Source organism: Heteronotia binoei, chromosome 17, assembly GCF_032191835.1.
Source record: "Heteronotia binoei isolate CCM8104 ecotype False Entrance Well chromosome 17, APGP_CSIRO_Hbin_v1, whole genome shotgun sequence".
Lineage (NCBI taxonomy): Eukaryota > Metazoa > Chordata > Lepidosauria > Squamata > Gekkonidae > Heteronotia > Heteronotia binoei.
In genome coordinates this window covers 2,693,648-2,716,719 of record NC_083239.1, presented here as the reverse complement: position 1 = coordinate 2,716,719, position 23,072 = coordinate 2,693,648, and the positions used below count along the sequence as shown (strand labels likewise).

The window sequence follows — 23,072 nt, the reverse complement described above, 5'->3', positions numbered from 1 at the left end:
ACTACTCTCCCACTTCTGAGGGTAGGCAAAGAGGGGCATGGGAAACCTGAGAGTGCCAGATAGTTATTCTCTGTTCCAATAGGCCAGTCGAGGACAGTCAGATCTCTCTCAGGCCGGGGACCACCAGAAGATTTTTCATATCTGATCTTAATGATCTACTGGTGGCATATTGATAGAGACGGTCCTGAAGGTATGTGGGTCCTTGATCATGAATGGCCTTAAAGGTTAATACCAGCATCTTGAATCTGATTTGTTGCTCCACCAGTAACCAGTGCAGCTCACATAGCACAGGTTATATATATATATATATATATATATATATATATATATATATATATATATATATATATATATATATATATATATATATATATATATATATATATATATATATATGTCAGAACTTGTAACTACTGCTGAGGCTCAACTGTAATGTAACCAGTACCTGCTTTGTATTTTTAGTATTGCTCATGCTCAGATTGTAACTGAACCAAACTGACTCCATGTTGTAACCTCTTAATAACCCCGAGTGCCTATGTAGCAATTAACCTTGCCCTACTGGTATCCAAAATATTTAGGGCTGTAGATTGAATTATGGTGTGTCTCTGCACATTCTCACACTAGTGCCCTTTGAAGCCAAGCCGTGTGGCCTTCAGAACGAGGAGGCAACCTCCTTACTGATAGTGGATGGTGGGAAGACAGATGTGCTTGCAATGGTGTGAATTGTGGCTTTGTGATGTGTTTGCTTTAGTGTATAAAACTGTGCTAGTGGTGGCCCTTGCCATCACTGTTATCTCGTCTCTTCCAGTACTTAGTTCTCTCTAATAAAATCCTAGCTTTGAAACCAAGTATGGGATCCGTTTGAAGTTCTTAAGTTCTGACATTATAACAGTGATCCCATTGTTTCGTGGCTTATCTGAACTGGAAACCTGGTCCGATGGCGGCAAAAGTTCCAGACAGCGGAGAGCCCACCACCCCTACAGACGATCCGCCGCTCGACCCGAAGGTGACGGGGGTCCGGCGAAAAATTAAGGTCCCGGCGCCTTTCTCGGTCGACGCGTTCCCTGCCCCACGACTCTGGAGCCCGCGGAAGTCCACGGCCGCGATCGACGCCGCGGAGCAGCGCTACCGGAGCATGTTGGGCGAAGGAGGAACCGGAGACGACGACGAGGACCTGGGAGAAGGTCCCGGGGCGCGAGGTGGGGACGACCCGATCCGAACCCTCCGCAACGACTTATTCGACTGGGTGCGGGAAATTCACGACGACGTGCACAGGTCCCGCGTATCGATGGCGGAGGACATGCAGCAGAACCTGGGCGCGATCTACGACCAGCTTCGAACCCTACAAACTGCGGTCCTGGGGATCCCGCCGTTAGGAGGAGGTCTGCCGCTGGGGCTACCGCCCGCGGCTCCACCGGCCCCGCCAGCCCCAGCACCACCGGTGGCACCCGCCCCAGCTCCGCCGGCTCCGCCACCACCCGCACCGCCTGCCCCGGCGCCACCGGCACCACCCGTCCCGGTGCAACCGGCGCCACCCGCCCCGGTGCTGCCTGCCCCGCCAGGCCCGGTGCCGCCGCCGGCAGTACCCCAGGCCCCGCTCCCAGGGGGACCCCCGGCGATCCCTGGCCCTGCGGCTCCCGGGGGGGGCGACGGCAGGGGCAGGGAGTTGAAGATTACATTCGACGGGAATCCAGAGGACGTGGAGTATTTCACGATACAATGCGACACGTTCTTCACCCATTGGGGTGCCGACTACCCGACGGAGGCCAGCCGAGTAAACCATATTTCGTCCCGCCTGAGGGGCCCGGCCCGCAAGTGGTACGTGGGGCTCTACACGGGAAGGAAGCCCGAGCTGGCAACAGTCGCAGGTTTCCTGCACGCGATGCTCCGCCAGTACGGCGACCCCCTTCGAGAGGAGAAAGCCATCGCTGCCCTCCAGCGCATCGAGCAAGGCAACCGCACTACTCGCGAGTATGCTACTGAGTTCCTGGGATATTGTGCAGCGGCCCGGGGGTGGAACGAAGTCATGAAGTACACCGCGTTCCACAATGGTTTGAACCCGAACATCCTCGACCGCTGCTACAGCCAAGGGAGACCCGACACCCTGGTCGGATGGATCCAACTGGCCGGGGAGGTGGAAACCAACCTCCAACATGTGGGGATGCGCCGGCAGCAGTTAGGGAAGAAGGGAGCCAAACACACTCCGACTAAAGCGGAAGGGAGGAAGACCCCAGCGACCTCAACCCCCGCCGCCGCGCGCAAATGCTTTAGATGTGGAGACCCGGATCATCTCGCCACCAACTGCCCCGTTAAAGCAGGAGCAACACCACCCTCGGCGAAACCGGCCGCCTCGGGGCCGAAGAAGAAAAAGAGTAGCCGCTCGAAGGAGCCCAGTCGGGGCTCCGTCGCCACTTCCTTGGCGACTGACGAGGATTTTACCACCGACCTGACGGCCGTGGAAGAATCAACCGAAGAGTCGGACGAGACCGAGTCGGCGGGAAACGACAGCGACCTGCTTTAATGGGTGCCGCAAAGCAGGTCCAACAACAGCCGGCACTTCTCACTGTGAGAGCCACTGGGGGTTTATTGTTTATGGCAGTCACCCTCCTTAATCCAAACTTAAAGAGGTTCATGCACGCCCGAGCGTTAATCGACTCAGGGTGTAACAGAGACCTAATTACCCCCCGCTTAGTAGAGGCACTGGGATTAGCCACCTCGCCTCTACCGCAACCGATGCAATTTCAACAGATGGACGGGGGACCCATGAGGGGGGAACCGTGTACCCTTGAGACCCAAGCGGTCCCGGTAGGAACCGAAGAGCACTGGGGGATTGAAACTTTCGTAATCGCCCCCTCTTGCTCTTTCGACGTGGTGGTGGGCTCGGCTTGGCTCGCCCGCCACCAACCCGACATAAGGTGGGCGGAACAGATCGTCCGATTCCCCGATTGGAGGTGCGAACACCACCACTGGCGCCCCAAATGGGGGCCGCACGCTCCCCCCCAAAACGAACGGGCTTGCCTCACACTCGAGGAAGTCGCTTCGATTCCCAAGGAGTATCGGGACTTAAGACTAGCTTTTAGCGAGAAGGAAGCAGATGAGCTACCACCCCATCGCCCCACGGATTGCGCCATTGAATTGATCCCGGGGCAACAACTCCCCAAGGCGAAACTATACTCCATGGGTTGGGCGGAGAAAGCGGAACTCCGAAAATTTTTGGACAAAAACCTTAAGCGTGGGTTCATACGACCGGCCACAGCCCCCCACGCCGCCCCCGTCCTCTTCCGAAAGAAGAAGGACGGGACGCTTAGACTTTGCACAGATTTTCGTGCGATAAACGGGATTTCGATGTCCAACGCATACCCGATCCCGTTGATAAAAGACTTGTTGAACACTGTAGCGAAAGGAAAGATATTCACCAAACTTGACCTTCGGGACGCGTACTTCCGCGTCCGCATCAAGGAGGGGGATGAGTGGAAAACAGCTTTCAACACCCCTCTAGGACAATTCGAGTACCTAGTCATGCCCTTCGGACTACAGGGGGCCCCAGGGGTATTCATGAACTTTATCAATGAAGTGCTACGTGACTTCCTCTTTAAGGGGGTGGTGGTGTACCTTGATGACATCATTATCTATTCGCAAGATCTCAAATCGCATGTTCCGCTAGTCAGGAAAGTGTTAAGCACCCTTTGTAAACACAAATTGTACGCCAAGTTGGCAAAGTGTGAATTTCACAAAACTGAGCTTGACTATCTGGGTTTCCGAGTGTCGGGGGAAGGACTGTCAATGGACCCCGCAAAGGTCCAAGCGGTGCTGGACTGGGAACCCCCTAGAACCCGCAAACAGCTCCAAAGTTTTATCGGGTTCGCAAATTTCTACCGCGAGTTCATCAAAGGGTTCGCCACAGTCATGCTTCCCCTAACCGAACTCCTAAAAACCAAGGGCAAAAGTGAAGAGGCGAAAAAGCCAGGCGCACGCTTAACGTGGACGCCGGACTGCCAAAAGGCTTTTACCGAATTAAAACGCCTCTTCACCTCAGAACCCGTGTTAGCACATCCTGACGAGTTGAAACCCTTCGTGGTTCAATGCGACGCCTCCGACGCCGCAATCGGAGCCATATTGATGCAAAGGGGAGAAAACGGGGTGCTCCGTCCATGTGCCTACATTTCTAGAAAATTTTCTAACGAACAAAGAAATTGGTCTGTCTGGGACAAGGAAGCGTTTGCAGTATGTTTGCCCTTAAAACCTGGCGCTCCTGGCTTGAAGGAGCGAGGGTACCTTTTGAAATATGGACCGATCACAAAAACCTCGAAGCCCTCACCGGGCGCTGCAAAATGACTGCAAAACAAATCTGGTGGGCGGGCTTCTTTGCAAAATTTGACTTTGTGTTGAAACACATCCCAGGCTCAAAAAATTTTTTGGCAGACGCCCTCTCACGCATGCCCCAGCACGACAGCCTCCGAGAGGAGATTGTAGATTCACTCATTCCCCCGTCAGCCATTTCGGGCGGAGTCACCACCCGCTCGGGGAAACAGACCACCCCTCCAGACGGAGACCTCCTACCCCGGTTTCTTATTGAATCAAACCTAGAAACTGACCGCCCACCTAACCTAACTAAGAGTGAAAACGGTCTCTGGTTGCACAATGACAAAATCTATGTGCCCAGCCCCCTCAGAAAAGAAGTCCTCCAACGCTGCCATTCTAGTCGCCTAGCAGGCCATTTCGGCTATGTTAAAACGCTCAACTTACTCACCCGACAGTTTTGGTGGCCAAAAATCAAAAAAGACGTCTCCGAATTCGTTCTCGCCTGCCCCACTTGCCTCATGGCAAAACGAAGGGGGGGTAAACCCCCCGGCCACCTCGTCCCCCTCCCCACGGCCAACCGGCCTTGGTCAGTAGTCTCCATGGATTTCATTGTTGAGCTTCCTCCCTCACAGGGAAAAACGGTCATTCTCGTTGTAGTCGACACTTTTTCTAAACAAGCCCACTTCATCCCCTGTAAGCAACTCCCCACAGCAAAAAAGCTCGCTCAGCTCTTTTTCACTCACATTGTACGCCTACACTCGTTCCCCGACAAGGTCATTAGTGACCGCGGAACGCAGTTCGTTGCCAACTTCTGGCGGGAGTTCTGCAAACTTGCTGGCATTGAGCAGGGTCTCAGCTCCGCCTATCACCCCCAGTCGGACGGACAGACTGAGAGGGTTAATGGCCTTCTGGAACAATATCTCCGATGTTTTATTAATTTCCAACAGTCCAACTGGGTGGACCTCCTCCCCTTCGCTGAATATGGCTATAACAACAGCCTCCACAGCTCTACCAAAACCTCTCCCTTCCAAATCATTAACGGCTACGAGGGCAAGCCGTTTCCCACGCTCGCCCTCCCCGCCAGCCCGTCCGAGCCCACGTCTTGCCAACAATGGTGGGAGGGTCTTCGTGAAGGCTGGAAGGGTATTCAGGAAAATCTGGAGGAAGCGAAAAAAGCATACAAAAAGCAGTTCGACAAGAAACATTCCCCCGAGTGGGAATTGAGGGTGGGGGATACGGTCTTCTTATCTACAAAGAACCTCCCCCTCCCACAACCGTGCCGCAAGCTTGCTCTAAAGTTCCTGGGGCCCTTCAAAATCAAAAGGGTCATAAACAAGGTAACCGTAGAACTCGACCTGCCCAAGTCTCTAAGTAAGATCCATCCTGTTTTTCATTGCAGCCTTCTTCGGAAAGACCCTGGTGCTACGTCATTCCATCCCAGGGCCCCGCCGCCCCCTCCGACGACAGTGAGGGGTCAGAGTCACCATGAGGTCCAGGAAATTCTGGATTCCAGAGTAAAAAGGGGCCAGTTGTATTACTTGATCAGATGGAAACACTTCCCTCCGAGCTGTGACGAGTGGGTCAAGTCACAGGATGTATCCGCTCCGCAACTGCTGAAAAAGTTTCACGTACTATACCCACACAAGCCCAAGTTGGTTCCCCGTGGGGGGGGCGCTTAGGGGGGGCAGTATGTCAGAACTTGTAACTACTGCTGAGGCTCAACTGTAATGTAACCAGTACCTGCTTTGTATTTTTAGTATTGCTCATGCTCAGATTGTAACTGAACCAAACTGACTCCATGTTGTAACCTCTTAATAACCCCGAGTGCCTATGTAGCAATTAACCTTGCCCTACTGGTATCCAAAATATTTAGGGCTGTAGATTGAATTATGGTGTGTCTCTGCACATTCTCACACTAGTGCCCTTTGAAGCCAAGCCGTGTGGCCTTCAGAACGAGGAGGCAACCTCCTTACTGATAGTGGATGGTGGGAAGACAGATGTGCTTGCAATGGTGTGAATTGTGGCTTTGTGATGTGTTTGCTTTAGTGTATAAAACTGTGCTAGTGGTGGCCCTTGCCATCACTGTTATCTCGTCTCTTCCAGTACTTAGTTCTCTCTAATAAAATCCTAGCTTTGAAACCAAGTATGGGATCCGTTTGAAGTTCTTAAGTTCTGACAATATATATATATATATATATATATATATATATATATATATACACACACACACACACACAATCCTAGGGGTCCCTGTCAGGACCCATGTGGCTGCATTCTGGACCAGTTGGAGCTTCTGGGTCAGTCCCAAGGCAACACTGGATCCATGAACAGCAAGCTTAGGCAACGTAACATCTCCTTCTGAAAATAAGTGAGAACCAACTGACAATAACTTTCCCTCTCTTGGAGGCTTATGGGTTATTAGGGTCGATCCCTCTGTGATTGTAAATAGTTTTGGCCCAGGTGCAACATAGTTTGTTACTTCCCCCTTGTAGTTTTACTGTGTTTTGCAAGTGATCTCCAAGATCAGTCAGGTCCATGGTCTCAACCACCTCTTTTGATTCTGAGTTCAGAGCGATTGTGTTATGCCCCCCAGATGTAATAAGATCATATTCATCAGCTGAAATGCTAATAAGTTTTGCCTTTAACTTCAGATTTTATATACACATCTTTCTGTTCTTCTCCAGAAAAAAAAAAGGTCTAAAAGATTCACACAGCATTTCTTTGTCTGCATCTTCCTGAGTGGCTTGTAAATTAAAAGTTTCAAAGCCATCTATTTTAAGTGAGTTTTAGCAAAAGTCTCTTGTAAACAAATGTGGAAATCCTTCAACATTTATATCACCTCCCAGTCCACTTGTTTACTGTGCCAACCATGAATGCTCCATGACAGTAATTTAATTTCTTTGTCTGCATCTTCCTGAGGGATCTCCTAAGAACCAACAGGTAGATCATTAGAGTCTTGGGCTCACTGTCCTCTTGCTCAAAAACGTCTGCTGACCTTGCTTCCCTCATTCCCTCTTTTTTTCTAAAGATCAGGGGAATTATATTTTGATTCCTCAAAACCCCAGCAGGTAAACATTGAAGTCAGACAACATTAGAATCCTACGTATTAAAAGATTAGAAATCACTACACTTCTAAAGTTAAGCATAACACTCCAAGTTCTAAAAGTTTCTCTCAAAACAGACTAATTCTGTACACAGGTAACTATAGTAACTTAACCAGATGGGACTTAATCTGGTACCTAGATCCCCAGGCTGATTTCAAAATGGCAACCTGAGCAGATGCTTGATGTTAAGCTCCTCTTCCCTAGCTTTTGATAAGTTTTCTTTTTTTCCTTTGATGGTGAATAACTGTTCAAGTCCAGCTGTCAGATGGATGGCTGCTACCTCAGCTGAAAGCCTGGTGGAACAGCTCTACCTACAGGCCCTGCAGAACAATAAAAGTATTCATTCCATCTTATCCCAAATGTGAATCACTAATCACTCCCTACTAATCACTCTCTATAGAGGTATGCTTCCAATAAATCAGCAACTACAGACTGCACAGTATAGAACAACACAACATTTCCCTGCCTTTTGACAGCATTTGCAAAGAGAGGGGGAGAAACCACGACACAACTTTCAAGCTGTCAGAGAGGGTCATAAGCCATGCTACCCTTTGTTGACATGGACACAGACAGAAAATAAGAGTAGAAATTTTCAAAATAAAGTAGAAACAAGCAAGTCAAAACTAGAGCCAACTGGCTGAAGAATTTATGTTAACATTTCACATCTCTGAAGCAGAATGCGGGCCAAGATGCAAAGAGCAATTTCAAAACAAAATTAAAAATGCTTTCATTAAAATGCAAACATGAAATTAATGCTGAAAAAAAAGGTATTACACCTGTTTCTCGGGCAAATCAATATAAAAGAAATAGCAATCTGTGTAGATTCCTGCGAATAATTTTAGCAGTATATTAGCAACCCAGATAGAGCAATGGTCCACCCATATTTTTAAAATAAAGAAACCCCTTGTACTGTCTTACCATTTGACTCTGTAGCCATTCAATCAAAATCTCTGCTGTTGAATCTGGGATTTGACACCGCAATCCTTCTTTCTCATCTACTTCCATCATCTCCAATAAGCCTCGCAAATCCTCCACCAGATGCAGGGCTCGCAGGCTCCCCATGAATGGAGAAGTTGGGGACTGGCAATCAAATATGCCATTGGAATACTCCAAAGCCTTGGAGCCTAGAGGAACACAAGAGTCAAATGTAGCATTGGCTCATTTTTAAAAACATTATATACAGACTATCTATAAATGTACATACACATGTGTGGGGAGAATAGCATTTAGACTGACTTCCGGTTTCGGCGACGCGCGGCTGGAAGCGGCTCGGACCAACGCGTCCAGAGCCGCTTTCAAATCGGTCTGTAGAGGGGTCGCCGCCAAAGGACAACTCAACTCTAGGGCTCAGGAAGGGTCCCAGAAGGCAGGGGGCTTGAGCGGCAGAACAGCGGTGTCAGCAGAGGTGGCTGCTCCCTGATCCCGCTTGCCTCTAGCCTCATCGTTCCGATCGCCATTTTTAAATGGCAAGAGGATCAGCCCCTGGCTTCTTTTTCTTTTTTCCAGCACTCTACATTTTGGACCTTAAAATCTTCTAATATCAAGATACGTGACAACAATCTTCCTACTACTGTAAGTGTTCTTCTCCTTTTTTTTTTTTTTTGAATAGTAACATCTCTGACAAGCAGGAAAAAAGAAACAGGACTGAAGCAGATTTCAAGTGGTGCAAAAGACTGAGAAGTGTGTGGGGGGGGGGGACTCTCCCTCATTCTTTTTCAAGGCTTGCAAAAGTTTCTGCCTAACCTGATAACACTGAAAATCCCTGCGTGAGGAGACCACACCAACTTTTAGTTTTATAAGAGACTTGATGGCTGAATTTAACTGATCTGCTTTAAACCCTCTTTGGGGGAGAAAAATGTTTTGGATTTTGGGAAAGATGCTTGCTTGCTTGGATATGAAAGACAGCTGGCTTAAAAAACTCTCCTGCCAAAAGGAGGAAGACTTTTAGATATTTGACAAAAATGGAAATGGACATAATTTGCTTACAAGAAACTCATATTTTAACTAAAGAGCAACATTTTTTGAAAAATAAAAAACTTGGTACCGCTCCATAAGACGCACCTGAGCATAAGACGCACCTAGTTTTTAGAGCCGTTTGTGTGAATTTAGAGGCATTTGTGTGAATTTTTTGCAGTATTCACTCCTTAAGACGCACACACTTTTCCCTCCACTTTTTTTGGGGGGGAAAGTGAGTCTTATGGTGCAAAAAATACTGTAATTTATTTACAGCAGCAGACATGAATAAGAAGAAAAGGGGAATGGCAATATATACTAAAGATAAATTTAATCCACAATTGCAGTATGCTTCTGAAGATGGAAGAATTCCATTAGTGGAAATTAGAGTGGATAATAAAAAAAATTTACTTGCAAATATCTATGTCCCAAATGATCATCAAGAGAAATTTTTTCAAGATTTGCATCTTAAATTATCAAATTTGGAATATGTAGAATATTGTCTAATAGGAAATTTCAATGCAGTTTCTGATAGACAACTGGACAAAAAAAAGGCACAAATGGATGAAAAGTAAAAGTCTTCAGTTGCCAACAAGTTTTTGGAAACTAGCAGAAGAAATGGATTTGGTTGATGTATAAAGGACAAGATATCCCAACTCCAAAGATTTTACTTACTATTCCTCTAGCCACCAAATTTGGTCAAGAATCGATATGTGTTGGCTCTCTGCAAGTATGAAACGGAAGGTGGAGGTGCGCAAGGTCTCTAACATCCACCAGCTACATGACGTCGTCATGGAGGAGTGGAAGAGGACTCCAGTGGCAACCTGTGAAGCTCTGGTGAACTCTATGCCAAGAGGGTTAAGGCAGTGCTGGAAAATAATGGTGGCCACACAAAATATTGACACTTTGGGCCCATTTGGACATTATCACTTAGGGGTGTTCTCACTTTTGTTGCCAGCAGTTTAGACATTAATGGCTGTGTGTTGTGTAATGTTGAGGGGACAGCACATTTACACTGTTGTACAAGCTGTAGCCAAGTGTCATTTCTTCAGTGTTGTCACGTGAAAAGATATACTTAAATATTTACAAAATGTGAGGGGGTGTAATCACCTCTGTGACATACTGTATGCAGCAGTTTACATTCTCCCCAGGAAGCTAATAATAATGCAGTTCTTCCACCTGCCATTTGTGATAGATGGTTTCACCAGCTCCTCTATTCTGTGTTTGAACTGGGTCCAAAGCTACCCATCTTTACCATTCCCCTGTTAATAATCCTACATCAACCTGCAGTTTAATCTGGATTTGAAAAAATAAACACTTTGTTTCTACCATGCGTAGATTTTAACAGCAGAGCCAAATCACTCAATAGCTCTGAAAAACAGATGAGGTCTAAAAAAAGAGCTCCAAGCAGGCCAATGAATGTGTTAGCATGAATCTGTCTAGAGACGTCCTTCAACTGGATTCCTGCAAACCCAAGATAGTTTCACGTTGCCTTCTCAAGGTCACAGCCCAGTTCCTCCACTAACGATAACAAAAGAAGTTCCACCTGCAATAATGCCATCCATTTGTTCCAAAGCTGCAGCCAGCATCTCACTTGCATCGCTCATCATTTTCTTGTTTCTGCAGGGTGGCCACTGCGAACACCTAAAGCAATGAAGCGACATGGTTACACACGTTTTGCAAGATCACAAAAGCCACAAGGAGGGAATGAAAATCTGTAAAATTATAATTTAACTGTTGAACAGCAGAGCTTATCTGCACCACCGTCAACGTCCAGGCAAATGCACAACACCCAGGTTTCCCCCCCCCCCCCCCCCGCTGAGTTCCCTGGGAACCTTGGATTTACATTGGCATGTAAGCATATGATGCAGGCCTTTTCCCAGCACTGCATGCAGTTACAACTCCTCTAGTCTGCTCCCTTCTAAACATCTGCTCCCTTCTAAATCTGATAGATGTAAAATGTAGCTCACCAGGGCATTAAGGTCTTAAAACACCCTCAAGCCACATACTCCAGAGCTGTCCACTTACTGCCAGTGGAACTGCTGTGGAGGATAATAGAAATTTTAAGCTAAAAAGTCCATCAGGAAGGAAAGTTCTAGAAAGTGATAGAAATGAATCAAGCCACAGTGCCCATTTCAGGAATTTAAACTGATTTACATGTTAGGGTTTATAGAATCTTTCGGGCTCAAGTGCCGTGTTCTACTGGAGAAAGTTTTCCTTCCAGACGTTTCGTTCTCAGCTGCGGAGAACATCCTCAGTGGCGTTGCAGCCGGAGCAGGCGCTCTGACCTTCTTGGCTGCTGTGCATTGAGTGGGGCCAAGGCTGCTGGAGAGCTGCTATTTCTAGGCTGGAGAGGGTGTGATGAAAGGGCCTAGAAATAGCAGCTTTCCAGCAGCCTTGGCCCCACTCAATGCTCTGGCTGCAACGCCACTGAGGATGTTCTCCGCAGCTGAGAACGAAACGTCTGGAAGGAAAACTTTCTCCAGTAGAACACGGCACTTGAGCCCGAAAGATTCTACAAACCCTAATGATGTTACCAGCCGTGAAAACCTGAAATCTTTGATGATTTACATGTTCTAGAAAGTGATAGAAATGAATCAAGCCATAGTGACCATTTCAGGAATTTAAACTGATTTGCATGTTTAACATGAACCACAGCAACTTGGAAACCAGGGGGACATCATTTTCCCATATGAGCCTCCTCATATTTTAAGATATGCTAATGAAGGTTGCTTCAAACTATGATTTGTGCTGTGAGTGAATGTGGCGCCTGAATGGAAAGTAATCGTTTCAGCCATCGTTCCTTCTCTGCAGGCATCACAGAGATTTCAGTGGGCTTAACAAACACAAATGCTGAGAAGACGTAAAATAAAAGAGATAAGCAATTCCAAACTATCACATCCAAGCTATACTCTACTTTGCTCTGCTCTGGTATGACCGCACCTGGAGTACTGTGTTCAGTTTGGGGCACTATATTTTACGAAGGATATAGACAAGCTGGAATGGGTCCAGAGGAGGGCGACGAAGATGGTGAGGGGTCTGGAGACCAAGTCCTATGAGGAAAAGTTGAAGGAGCTGGGGATGTTTAGCTTGGAGAGGAGGCAGCTGAGAGGTGATATGATCACCATCAAGTACTTGAAGGGCTGTCATATAAAGGGTGGTGTGGAATTGTTTTCTGTGGCCCTGGAAGGTAAGACCAGAACCAGTGGGTTGAAATTAAATCAAAAGAGTTTCCGGCTCAACATTAGGAAGAACTTCCTGACAGTTAGAGCGATTCCTCAGTGGAACAGGCTTCCTCGGGAGGTGGTGGGCTCTCCTTCCTTGGAGGTTTTTAAACAGAGGCTAGATGGCCATCTGACAGCGATGAAGATCTTGAGAATTTGGGGTAGGTATTTGTGGATTTCCTGCACTGTTGGACTAGATGACCCTGGAGGTCCCTTCCAACTCTATGATTCTATGATTTGAAAGCTCAAATCATAATTTGGATATTCTAACCATAGTAATAATTCAATGCACATGAAACAGCCTTATATAGAAACCAACCTTCAGTCCATCAAGGCCAGTAATATCTACTCAGATTGACAGCGGCTTTCCAGGGCCTCAGGCAAAGGTCTTTCACATCACCTGATACTTCCTTCTGGAGATGCCAGGGATTGATCCTGAGACCCTATGCATACAAAGGTATTCTACAACTGAACCAGGATCCCTCCCACACTGTCTTGGCTTCCACCCATCTCTGCTGAGCCCCATTCTAGCTTCTTTCCAGAAGAAAACACATAAAGGCCATTCTAGGAAGGGAGGGTGCAAAACAACTACAAAATGTTCCCCAGAGCAATGGCAAACTCCTTATACTGTTCGTGCAGCACCTGTCATATCACAGGGCTACAGCCCAGTCTAAGCAAAGAAAGAAATGACACTCACTGTACCTTTTTTTCCTCTACTCCTTTTTCTCTCACTGCTAGCAACCTCTGCAACCAATAAATCATATTTACAATTTCCTTGATTGACACCCTCTCTTACCATTGCACTGGCTTATAAAATACCCAAGCGGGTAACATTCTAGTTTTCATTCAAGCAGGACTTTTTCAATAGAGAGCACTATTTTATATGTGGCATGTGTTAATAGCCGATTGTTATTTCATATCATATCAATTGATGAAGATGCATAAAACACTGGCCACACCTAGGAGCCACATCACCTCTGCAAATTTTGCATTGCCTTTCATGACTTTTCGACTGTTACTGACGATCAAACTGATTTATGGACTGGGATTACCCTTGTTAATCTCTGTGAGATTAAGTCATATATGTTCAAGTCATATGTTCTTATCACATTTAACAATGTATTTAACAATGTACCATTTAACAAGGCAAATACAATATTGGGCTGTATCAACAGAAGTATAGCGTCCAGATCACGTAAAGTGATGGTATCGCTTTACTCTGCTCTGGTAAGACCTCACCTGGAGTACTGTGTTCAGTTTTGGGCACCACATTTTAAGAAGGATACAGACAATGGAACAGGTCCAGAGGAGGGCAACAAAGATGGTGAGGGGTCTGGAGACCAAGTCCTAAGAAGGAAGGTTGAAGGAGCTGGACATGTTTAGCCTGGAGAGGAGGTGGCTGAGAGGTGATATGATCACCATCTTCAAGTACTTGAAGGGCTGTCATAAAGAGGATGGTGCAGAATTGTTTTCTGTGGCCTCAGAAGGCAGAACCAGAACCAACAGGTTGAAATTACATCAAAAGAGTTTCCAGCTCAACATTAGGAAGAACTTCCTGTGAGTTAGAGCAGTTCCTCAGTGGAACAGGCTTCGTCAGGAGATGGTCTCTTTTTCTCTGGAGGTTTTTAAACAGAGGCTAGATGGCCATCTGACAGCAATATGGATCCTGTAAATTTAGGGGGAGGGGTATTTATGAATTTCCTGCATTGTGCAGAGAGTTGGATTAGATGACCCTGGAGGTATCTTCCAACTCAATGATTTTATGATTTGCATGAGTTATACCAACTGAGTTATCACTTGCTTATGCCTGTACCACAGATCGTTCTGTTTTTGTTCTGTATACTATTTCTGTGGATGTAGCAGAGACAAAGGTGGAGCACAACACAGACTCCATTGAACTAGAATTCACGGCAAGGGTTGTCTCAGCAAACCCCTCGGGCACTCTCTCCTGTTGCTTCTGAAGATTAGCTATTAAACCATTTGGTATTTCCATCTGGATGCTATTTTTTGTCCCCTTCACCCCATTTCTCTTCTCCCCCTTGCTTGAACATTTGGAATCTCTCACACATCCTGGGAAAGCAATAACGCCAACAGGAATCATGCTCCAGTGTGAACAGTGAGATTTGGGAACTAATCACCTACTCATGCATTAGTTTCCCTTTAATCTAGAGGTCAGGGCAAGACTTCCTCGCTAACCCTTATTTCTTTGATATGTATTCTGTCTTAGCTGACAATGAAAGTACAGTTTTATCACCGTGGCTGGGGATGGGGAGAGAGTAGTTGAGGTATTTCAACGTGTCTTGTCATCAGTCAGGCATTCTTGACAAATGCCCAAATGGGGATCAGACTGCCTGAAATGAATCATAACAAAAGCTTCTTCTAAACCAGATAACTTTGTGTGAGCATTATTTGCAAGTCTTACTAGTTGCCAGGAATCTTCATTCCTGTCCTCGACCCAAGTACCTTAAGTACCCAGAGACTGGCACCATGCCTAGCCATGGCTAAGGGAGCAGAAAACTGGATGTAGACAGGGACCGAAAGAAGACTCCAGGAGCGCTGGTCAAACCAGATGAGGCCCCATCAAATGGCGTGGAGAACCAGAGGAGTTCCCAGGGAGATGAGCTGAAACCTGGGCCCTGAGTGCCATCTTCCACCGTCTCCAGTGGGATCTGGATCCCTTGAATTGGTACAGGCAAACTCCCAAGGTTTAGGAGTCCTGGATGATGTCAGCATGATGAGAAGCAGCCACGTGGGAAAGGGACCGACATCAAAACTAAGCTTTCCATGGCAGCCAAGTATGAAGCCTTCTGAGTTTTGGTGAGGGAGGAAACTATGCTAGCGGTCCCTGGGAGCAGCTGCCACCCCGGGGCAAGACTCCATGCTCCACACTGAGGGACTCCTCCAAGTAGGGATGACCCAGATGCAAGAAGAAATGGCAGAGTTTATGTGCAGCGTGTGAGATCTAATTGCCACTGCCGTCTGAAAGGCTCAAACACAAGCCCTGGCACCAGACCAGCCATGAGATGCTCCGGGGGGGGGGGGGAGTTCCAAGCCCAGATGGGCAGCCAACCAGACCCACACTGCTAGCGTTCCCTCCCCCCCTTCAGCTGCCCCTCCAGCTCCCACCCCTCTGAGCTTCAGCTGGGAGACACAAGCTGGAGGTGAAGTCCGATAGGAACTTAGAGAGCTTGGGGTAATTTATGCTGCAAGTGGCCAAATTCATGTGCAAGTGGGGCCCAACCTTCCCTGATGCCACTGACATGCTGAGTTACCTGGGGTCATGGCTGGAAGGGGCTGCCGCCAAATGGTTTGTATGAGACTGGGGCCCTGGAATTACAGAATGTAGCCCTCTTCATGCAGGCCCTCCAACCCCAGTTCAAAGACCCCCCTTGAAGAGGAGATGGAGCGCATGGCATTAAAGCAGATGTGCGATGGAAGAAAATTGGTGCATGAGTTCTCAACAGAGTTCTGAGCATATGCGACCAACATGAAGGAGTGGTGGATGCTTTAGGGATGGCTCCCGTCTCTTTTCCCGGACTCTTACGTGTCTCTTTGATTCGTGAATCAGGAACATTGCCATTATCTGGGGCCTTCTCTGCCATAGCAGTGAGAGTTCCGAAATTTGGTTACATCCTAAGGTGGTTTCAACACTATGTCAGGCCTGGCTCTATCTTCGATAATAACAACTCTCCATTATCAAGATTAGTGTTTATTGTAAGACAGACAACAGTGATACTGAACAGGTTCAGTCTCGAAACTGGTACACAGGTTTAGGTGGGTTAGTTATATACTATCATAGTGACCGTTACATGTGCGCCTTTTGCTTCAGGCACGAGATTAATTCAAAAGCATTTGTTACAATTCAGGCGTTTTCACACTACAAGCATTCTCACACTACAAAACATTCTGTGAATCATCCAGAGATAGCCAGGGCCTTGAGGAACAGGCTATTTCTCAGGAGGCATGTAACTTTCAGTTTCTCAGAGACAAAGCTAAGCATACATTTTCTTAGGCACATTAGAAACAAGAAGATAACAGCAAGGAACTTGACAGTCTGAGTTCTCATTTCAGCGCCCTGAGTTCTGCAGTGTACCAGCGGGACAATCTACCGTTAGAGCTCAGATGATGTCAGGGAGCAACCTCATCAATGGCTTCAGAGAGATGGAGATTCTAGTCCTCTATCAGCTCATCTAATGAGGCAGCAGAAGGCACTGGAACCCACAGAGTATTCTGGAATCCAACTGGATCCATTAGTCTCCATGGGTAAGCATAAATGATTAGATGAGCTCTCTGAAAACAACAACATTCATGATGATAATATTAAAATCTCTCTTCGTCGCTGGCTTCATAAGGCCTTAAATAAGGACATGGAGCTTTCACCTACCTAAAAGGAAGAGTGGAGGATGCTGGAAGGAACCATGGGAACAACAGTTGCCATTCTCCATGTGGGGCCTGGAGATCACCTGGAATTACAACTGATCTCCAAATGATAGAGATCAGTTCTCCTGGGGAAAATGGTTGCTCCGGAGGGTAGACTCCATGGTCTGTTGAAGTTGCTTTCCTCACCAAACCTTGCCTCCCAAGGCTCCACCCACAAATGTCCAGGAATTTTCCATCCTGGAGATGGCAAGCCTAAAGGGGGGGAGCAGAAAAAAGGCAGAGTATTGGGGCTTCCCTTTAGGTTGGTGAAAGCTCCATGCCCTTATTTTAAGGCGCTTATGAAGCCTGCAATGAGGGAAGAGAAAATGAGATGCCTCCCTCAAGTCTTTGTGGGTTCCGGCTTGTACATTCTAAGAGAAAATCAGCCAAATCTGACTGGAGCTGTGAATGGGTGACAGATCTTTCTACAAATCTGATAAATGATCCAGGATTACACATAAATGTGAAATCTTTTTTTAAAAAAAAAATGGATGGGGGGGTAAAAAGGGATCACCTGTTACTTCTGCGGATGTTGCTAGGGAACCACAGCATTCCAGGCTTAGTTCTACCGGTCAAAAAAAGAGGGAGGGGGCAGGGCCCTTGCCAGGACTGTTTTGGCCTTTGAGGAAAGACTCAATGGGGGCAGGTTTTCCATTTCCAGGTTGGGAAATTCCTGGAGATTTTGCAATGGAGTCTGCGGGGGGCAAGCTTGTAGAGAGGAGAGGCTTCAGCCATATCTAACGCCATACACTTTGGTGTAGAGAGCCAGTTTGGTGTAGTGGTTAAGTTTGCAGACTCTTATCTGGGAGAACCGGGTTTGATTCCCCACTCCTCCACTTGCACCTGCTGCCATGGCCTTGGGTCAGCCATAGCTCTAGCAGAGGTTGTCCTTGAAAGGGCAGCTGCTGTGAGAGCCCTCTCCAGCCCCACCCACCTCACAGGGTGTTTGTTGTGGGGGAGGAAGGTAAAGGAGATTGTGAGCCGCTCTGAGACTCTTTGGAGTGGAGGGCGGGATATAAATCCAATATCTTCTTCTTTTCTTTCCAAGGATTCTGGATTATAAAAATCTGGATATAAGACAAAAGTTACAGGGCTTCTGGGTTCCAGGAGCAGCTTCTACAAACGTGGATCCCTTTTGGTTAATGCAATTTGGATTTTTTTGCAGTTTGACACTTTGATACAACTACTATTGCCCTTTGGATTCTTGTAAACACTCTCTTTACAACTGGAGCTGAACCTGTTGGGAAGGCAGATCCCGTGGGTGAGACTGGTTTTTGCTCTGCCTTTCTGTGCAGCTGATATAAAGGACTTTGTTTTGTCTAGCACTTTTTCTCTGGCTACATAACAAGCTGTATGTTTCAATAAGATTTATGTATCATAACACTGGCTATATTTGTGGTTGGGTTGTTTGGGTTGGCGGCTTACTGATGTGTATCTCATCACTGGGAAAATATTGTTGAATTTAGTACCTGATCTGCTTATAACGGATATTGTGGACTGTCACAGTACACTGTATTTCATAACAAATTTTGGTTAAAGGTAAACATCCCTTCTGTATTGAGGGAATTCCTCTCAGTTAAAGGGGGGGGGGGAATCATCACAAACGTAAGATATTGTGTAGCTTTTAAAGCCCAGACTGCCTTATCAAGCCTTCTCTTGTGTATATTGAATTATTAAACTTTGCCACAATGATCAAAAAAGCTAACATACCATCTCCGAGCACCCAGACTGGCCCTGCCAAATTGATCACTCCTAATTTACTGGAAGAAATTAAAGATCTTCAGTTGACATTGACAAAGGCCATGTCAGACTTATCTTCCAAAGTAGCAACTTTAGGTGAACAAATGCAACAAGTTCAAGGAGATGTAAAGGAATGCAAAAACCAAACAACTGAAACCAGTAAGTTGATGAAGGTTCTAGATACAAAGGTGGTGAAGACAGATTTCAAAGCTGAACAACTAGAGAAAAAACAAAACATGGTAGAATCCAGAACCCTTCAACTTGAAATGGAGAGGGCAGCATATATGTTGAGATTTCAGAACATTCCAGAAGATAAATCAGAAGATATTGTCAAAACAATGTCAGAGGCCTTATCTGAAACGTTGCAAGAGGAACACTTGGATATGAGATAGACTATGTTTCCTGGGTTTCCTCTGCATTTGTTCAAAAAAGGGACTTCCTAGGGAAGCGCATGTCAGGTTTGCTAGGCGTAAAGTTAGGGACCTGGTTCTTAAACAGAGCAAAGAAATTCCAATATTGATAAAAGGTGTGGATATAAGAGTGCTGAAATAAGTTCCTTGGCCAATGAGACAAAAGAGAAGAGAATATCAAGAACTAAGCTCCTTCTTAAGAGAAAATGAAATACCTTACACCTGCCTTACCCCAGAAGGCCTGATCTTTACATATGAAGGGAAAAGACACTGAATCACTTCAATTCATAAAGCAAAATATTTTTTAGAGAAATACGCTGGCAAAGAGAAGGAAAAAAAAGGGAAAGGAGAAGAACATGATGAGGAGGAAGTCAACAGTCAGTCAGAACCAGAAGAAGAGAAGGAGCTGGATCAGGAGCGAACTCAAATTTAAAAAACCCCCAAAACACTGGGAGTTGAATCCCCCAAACACAGTGTTTTCCAGTGGTCTTGCAGCTGGCATGGCATTTTCTGCTGTGGTGGCTTCAGCATAGCATCTCATGAAACAGCTGCAGTTCTGTGAGAAGACACTACAGCAGCTCCCAGAGGCCCTGCTGTAGCTCTCATAGCTCTTGAAATAGGGGGAAAGAAGGGGAGGAAATTATCTGAGGGTAGGGAGAGAAAGAAGGGGGATTGTCTGAGAGAGGGAGTAAGAAATAGAGGGGAGTCAGAGAGAGAAGGAGAGGAGCAGAGTGAGAAGTGGTAGGGAAAGAGGGGGGGGCATTGTCTGAAAATGGCTAGGAGATATGGGGAAATAGACATACAAAGGATGAGGAGAGAAGTGGGTAAGAGAAGACTGTTAAGAACATAAGAACATAAGAGAAGCCATGTTAGATCAGGCCAATGGCCCATCCAGTCCAACATTCTGTGTCACACAGCGGCCAAATATATATATATATATATATATATATATATATATATATATATATATATATATATATATATATATATATACACACACACACACACACACTGTGGCTAATAGCCACTGATGGACCTCTGCTCCATATTTTTATCTAACCCCTTCTTGAAGGTGGCTATGCTTGTGGACGCCACCACCTCCTGTGGCAGTGAATTCCACATGTTAATCACCCTTTGGGTGAAGAAGCACTTCCTTTTATCCGTTTTAACCTGTCTGCTCAGCAATTTCATCGAATGCCCACGAGTTCTTGTATTGTGAGAAAGGGAGAAAAGTACTTCTTTCTCTACTTTCTCCATCCCATGCATTATCTTGTAAACTTCTATCATGTCACCCCTCAGTCGACGTTTCTCCAAGCTAAAGAGCCCTAAGCGTTTCAACCTTTCTTCATAGGGAAGGTGTTCCAGCCCTTTAATCATTTTAGTTGCCCTTTTCTGAACTTTCTCCAATGCTATAATATCCTTTTTGAGGTGCGGCGACCAGAACTGCACACAGTACTCCAAATGAGACCGCACCATCGATTTATACAGAGGCATTATGATACTGGCTGATTTGTTTTCAATTCCCTTCCTAATAATTCCCAGCATGGCGTTGGCCTTTTTTATTGCAAACGCACACTGTCTTGACATTTTCAGTGAATTATCTACCATGACCCCAAGATCTCTCTCTTGGTCTGTCTCTGCCGGTTCACACCCCATCAACTTGTATTTGTAGCTGGGATTCTTGGCCCCAATGTGCATTACTTTGCACTTGGCCACATTGAACCGCATCTGCCACGTTGACGCCCACTCACCCAGCCTCAACAGATCCCTTTGGAGTTCCTCACAATCCTCTCTGGTTCTCACCACCCTGAACAATTTAGTGTCATCCGCAAATTTGGCCACTTCACTGCTCACTCCCAACTCTAAATCATTTATGAACAAGTTAAAGAGCATGGGACCCAGTACCGAGCCCTGCGGCACCCCACTGCTTACCGTCCTCCACTGCGAAGACTGCCCATTTATACTCACTCTCTGCTTCCTATTACTCAGCCAGTTTTTGATCCACAAGAGGACCTGTCCTTTTACTCCATGACTCTCAAGCTTTCTAAGGAGCCTTTGATGAGGAACTTTATCAAAAGCTTTCTGGAAGTCAAGGTAAACAACATCTATCGGGTCTCCTTTGTCCACATGTTTGTTCACCCCCTCAAAGAAATGTAACAGGTTAGTGAGGCAAGATCTTCCCTTGCAGAACCCATGCTGAGTCTTCCTCAATAACCCGTGTTCATCAATGTGCCTACTCATTCTGTCCTTGATAATGGTTTCTACCAACTTTCCCGGTATTGAAGTCAGACTGACTGGCCTGTAATTTCCCGGATCTCCTCTGGAACCCTTTTTAAAGATGGGGGTGACATTTGCTACCTTCCAGTCCTCAGGAACGGAGGCAGATTTCAATGAAAGATTACAGATTTTTGTTAGAAGATCCACAAGTTCAACTTTGAGTTCTTTCAGAACTCTCGGATGTATGCCATCCGGACCCGGTGACTTATTAGTTTTTAATTTGTCTATCAGTTGTAGGACCTCCTCTTTTGTCACCTCAATCTGACTCAGGTCTTTCAACACCCCTTCCAATATTAGTGGTTCTGGGGCAGGCAAACACTTCTCATCTTCCACGGTGAAGACGGAGGCAAAAAATGCGTTCAGCTTCTCAGCCATTTCCCCATCCTCCTTCAGTAATCCTTTTACCCCATGGTCATCCAAGGGGATAGGGGGAAGAGAAAATGGGAAGACTAACATAAAAGGGGTGAGGGGATGGGGGGTTAGGAAACACTGATAAAGTGCGGGGCAGAGATAGAAAAAGGAACAACTTTGACAGAGAAGGGGGCAGAGGGAAGAAAACAAAGGTGAGGGAATGCCCCCTCCCCACAAGTTTCTTACAGGTCCCTACTTAACTTTGCTTGTTATCTATCCTTAAAAAACTCAGCCACCCATATGAAGAACCTAGACATTTCCTGACTTGCTCCTTTTGATATCCTTACTGAGGTGGCAGAACATCTCCACACAGGAACTTGCAGTCCTGCCTTCACATTTTGTCTCCAGTATTTCTTCCTGCCACCAACAAGCTTGAAACTTCCATAGCAGCTATCATTAACTGTGGGCCGATGACTCCTCCCTATAGCTACGTATGCAGGATGCAAGAAAAGGCACTGGGATTGTAAGCAGCCCCTGCATTACTTTGAAGAAGTGTCTGGTAGCCTCAGAACCCTCCTCCTGCTGAAGGAAGAATTTGGCACTTAGCAGGAGTAAGTCCTTTCATCTTAAATACGCTGAAAATTACACGTTCTTGTCAAAGGTCCTTGCCATAAGAACATAAGAGAAGCCATGTTAGATCAGGCCAATGGCCCATCCAGTCCAACATTCTGTGTCACACAGCGGCCAAATACACACACACACACACACACGCACACACACTGTGGCTAATAGCCACTGATGGACCTCTGCTCCATATTTTTATCTAACCCCCATTTTATATGTTCTGCTATTTTGTTATACATTTACGTAACCAGGCCTGCACTTAAGACTTTTCTGTGTAACACATAAGTATGCACTACACCCCAGGAATGGATACACAGCCTGGTACTTAAGGTCATCTTTATCTGTTCCTGGAGACAGCTTTGCTGCCCGTTGTCTGCAAAACAGAATGTATTGTGAAAACTAAATTGTATGTGCTTGGACGGGCTTCTGGTTTTAATTTTGAGCGGACAATGCAACAGCCCGAGATAAAGTATATATAGGTGCCTTTAGTTCTGACACTTTCATGTGAAGTATCTGTTCTATCTATCAATAAAGACAACTTTCTGAACATCCTGGAAGTCTTCCTTATTTGAGGATAGTCCCAGAGGTGACATTGAACATATGAACATATGAAGCTGCCTTATACTGAATCAGACCTTTGGTCCATCAAAGTCAGTATTGTCTTCTCA

General features: G+C 46.2%; 1 protein-coding gene across 1 annotated transcript in view; it reads right to left on the bottom strand.

Annotated features, from left to right (window-relative positions):
• PPFIBP1 (PPFIA binding protein 1) overlaps positions 1–23,072 on the bottom strand; it is a 212,621-nt gene that overhangs the window by 153,030 nt on the left and 36,519 nt on the right. Inside the window, exons 2-3 of the mRNA XM_060258534.1 lie at positions 10,906–11,003; positions 8,325–8,530 (exon numbers count right to left, since the gene is read on the bottom strand). Coding sequence (XP_060114517.1) covers positions 8,325–8,530; positions 10,906–10,969 — 270 coding nt within the window. The 5' untranslated portion in view covers positions 10,970–11,003. The remainder of the gene's footprint in view (positions 1–8,324; positions 8,531–10,905; positions 11,004–23,072) is intronic.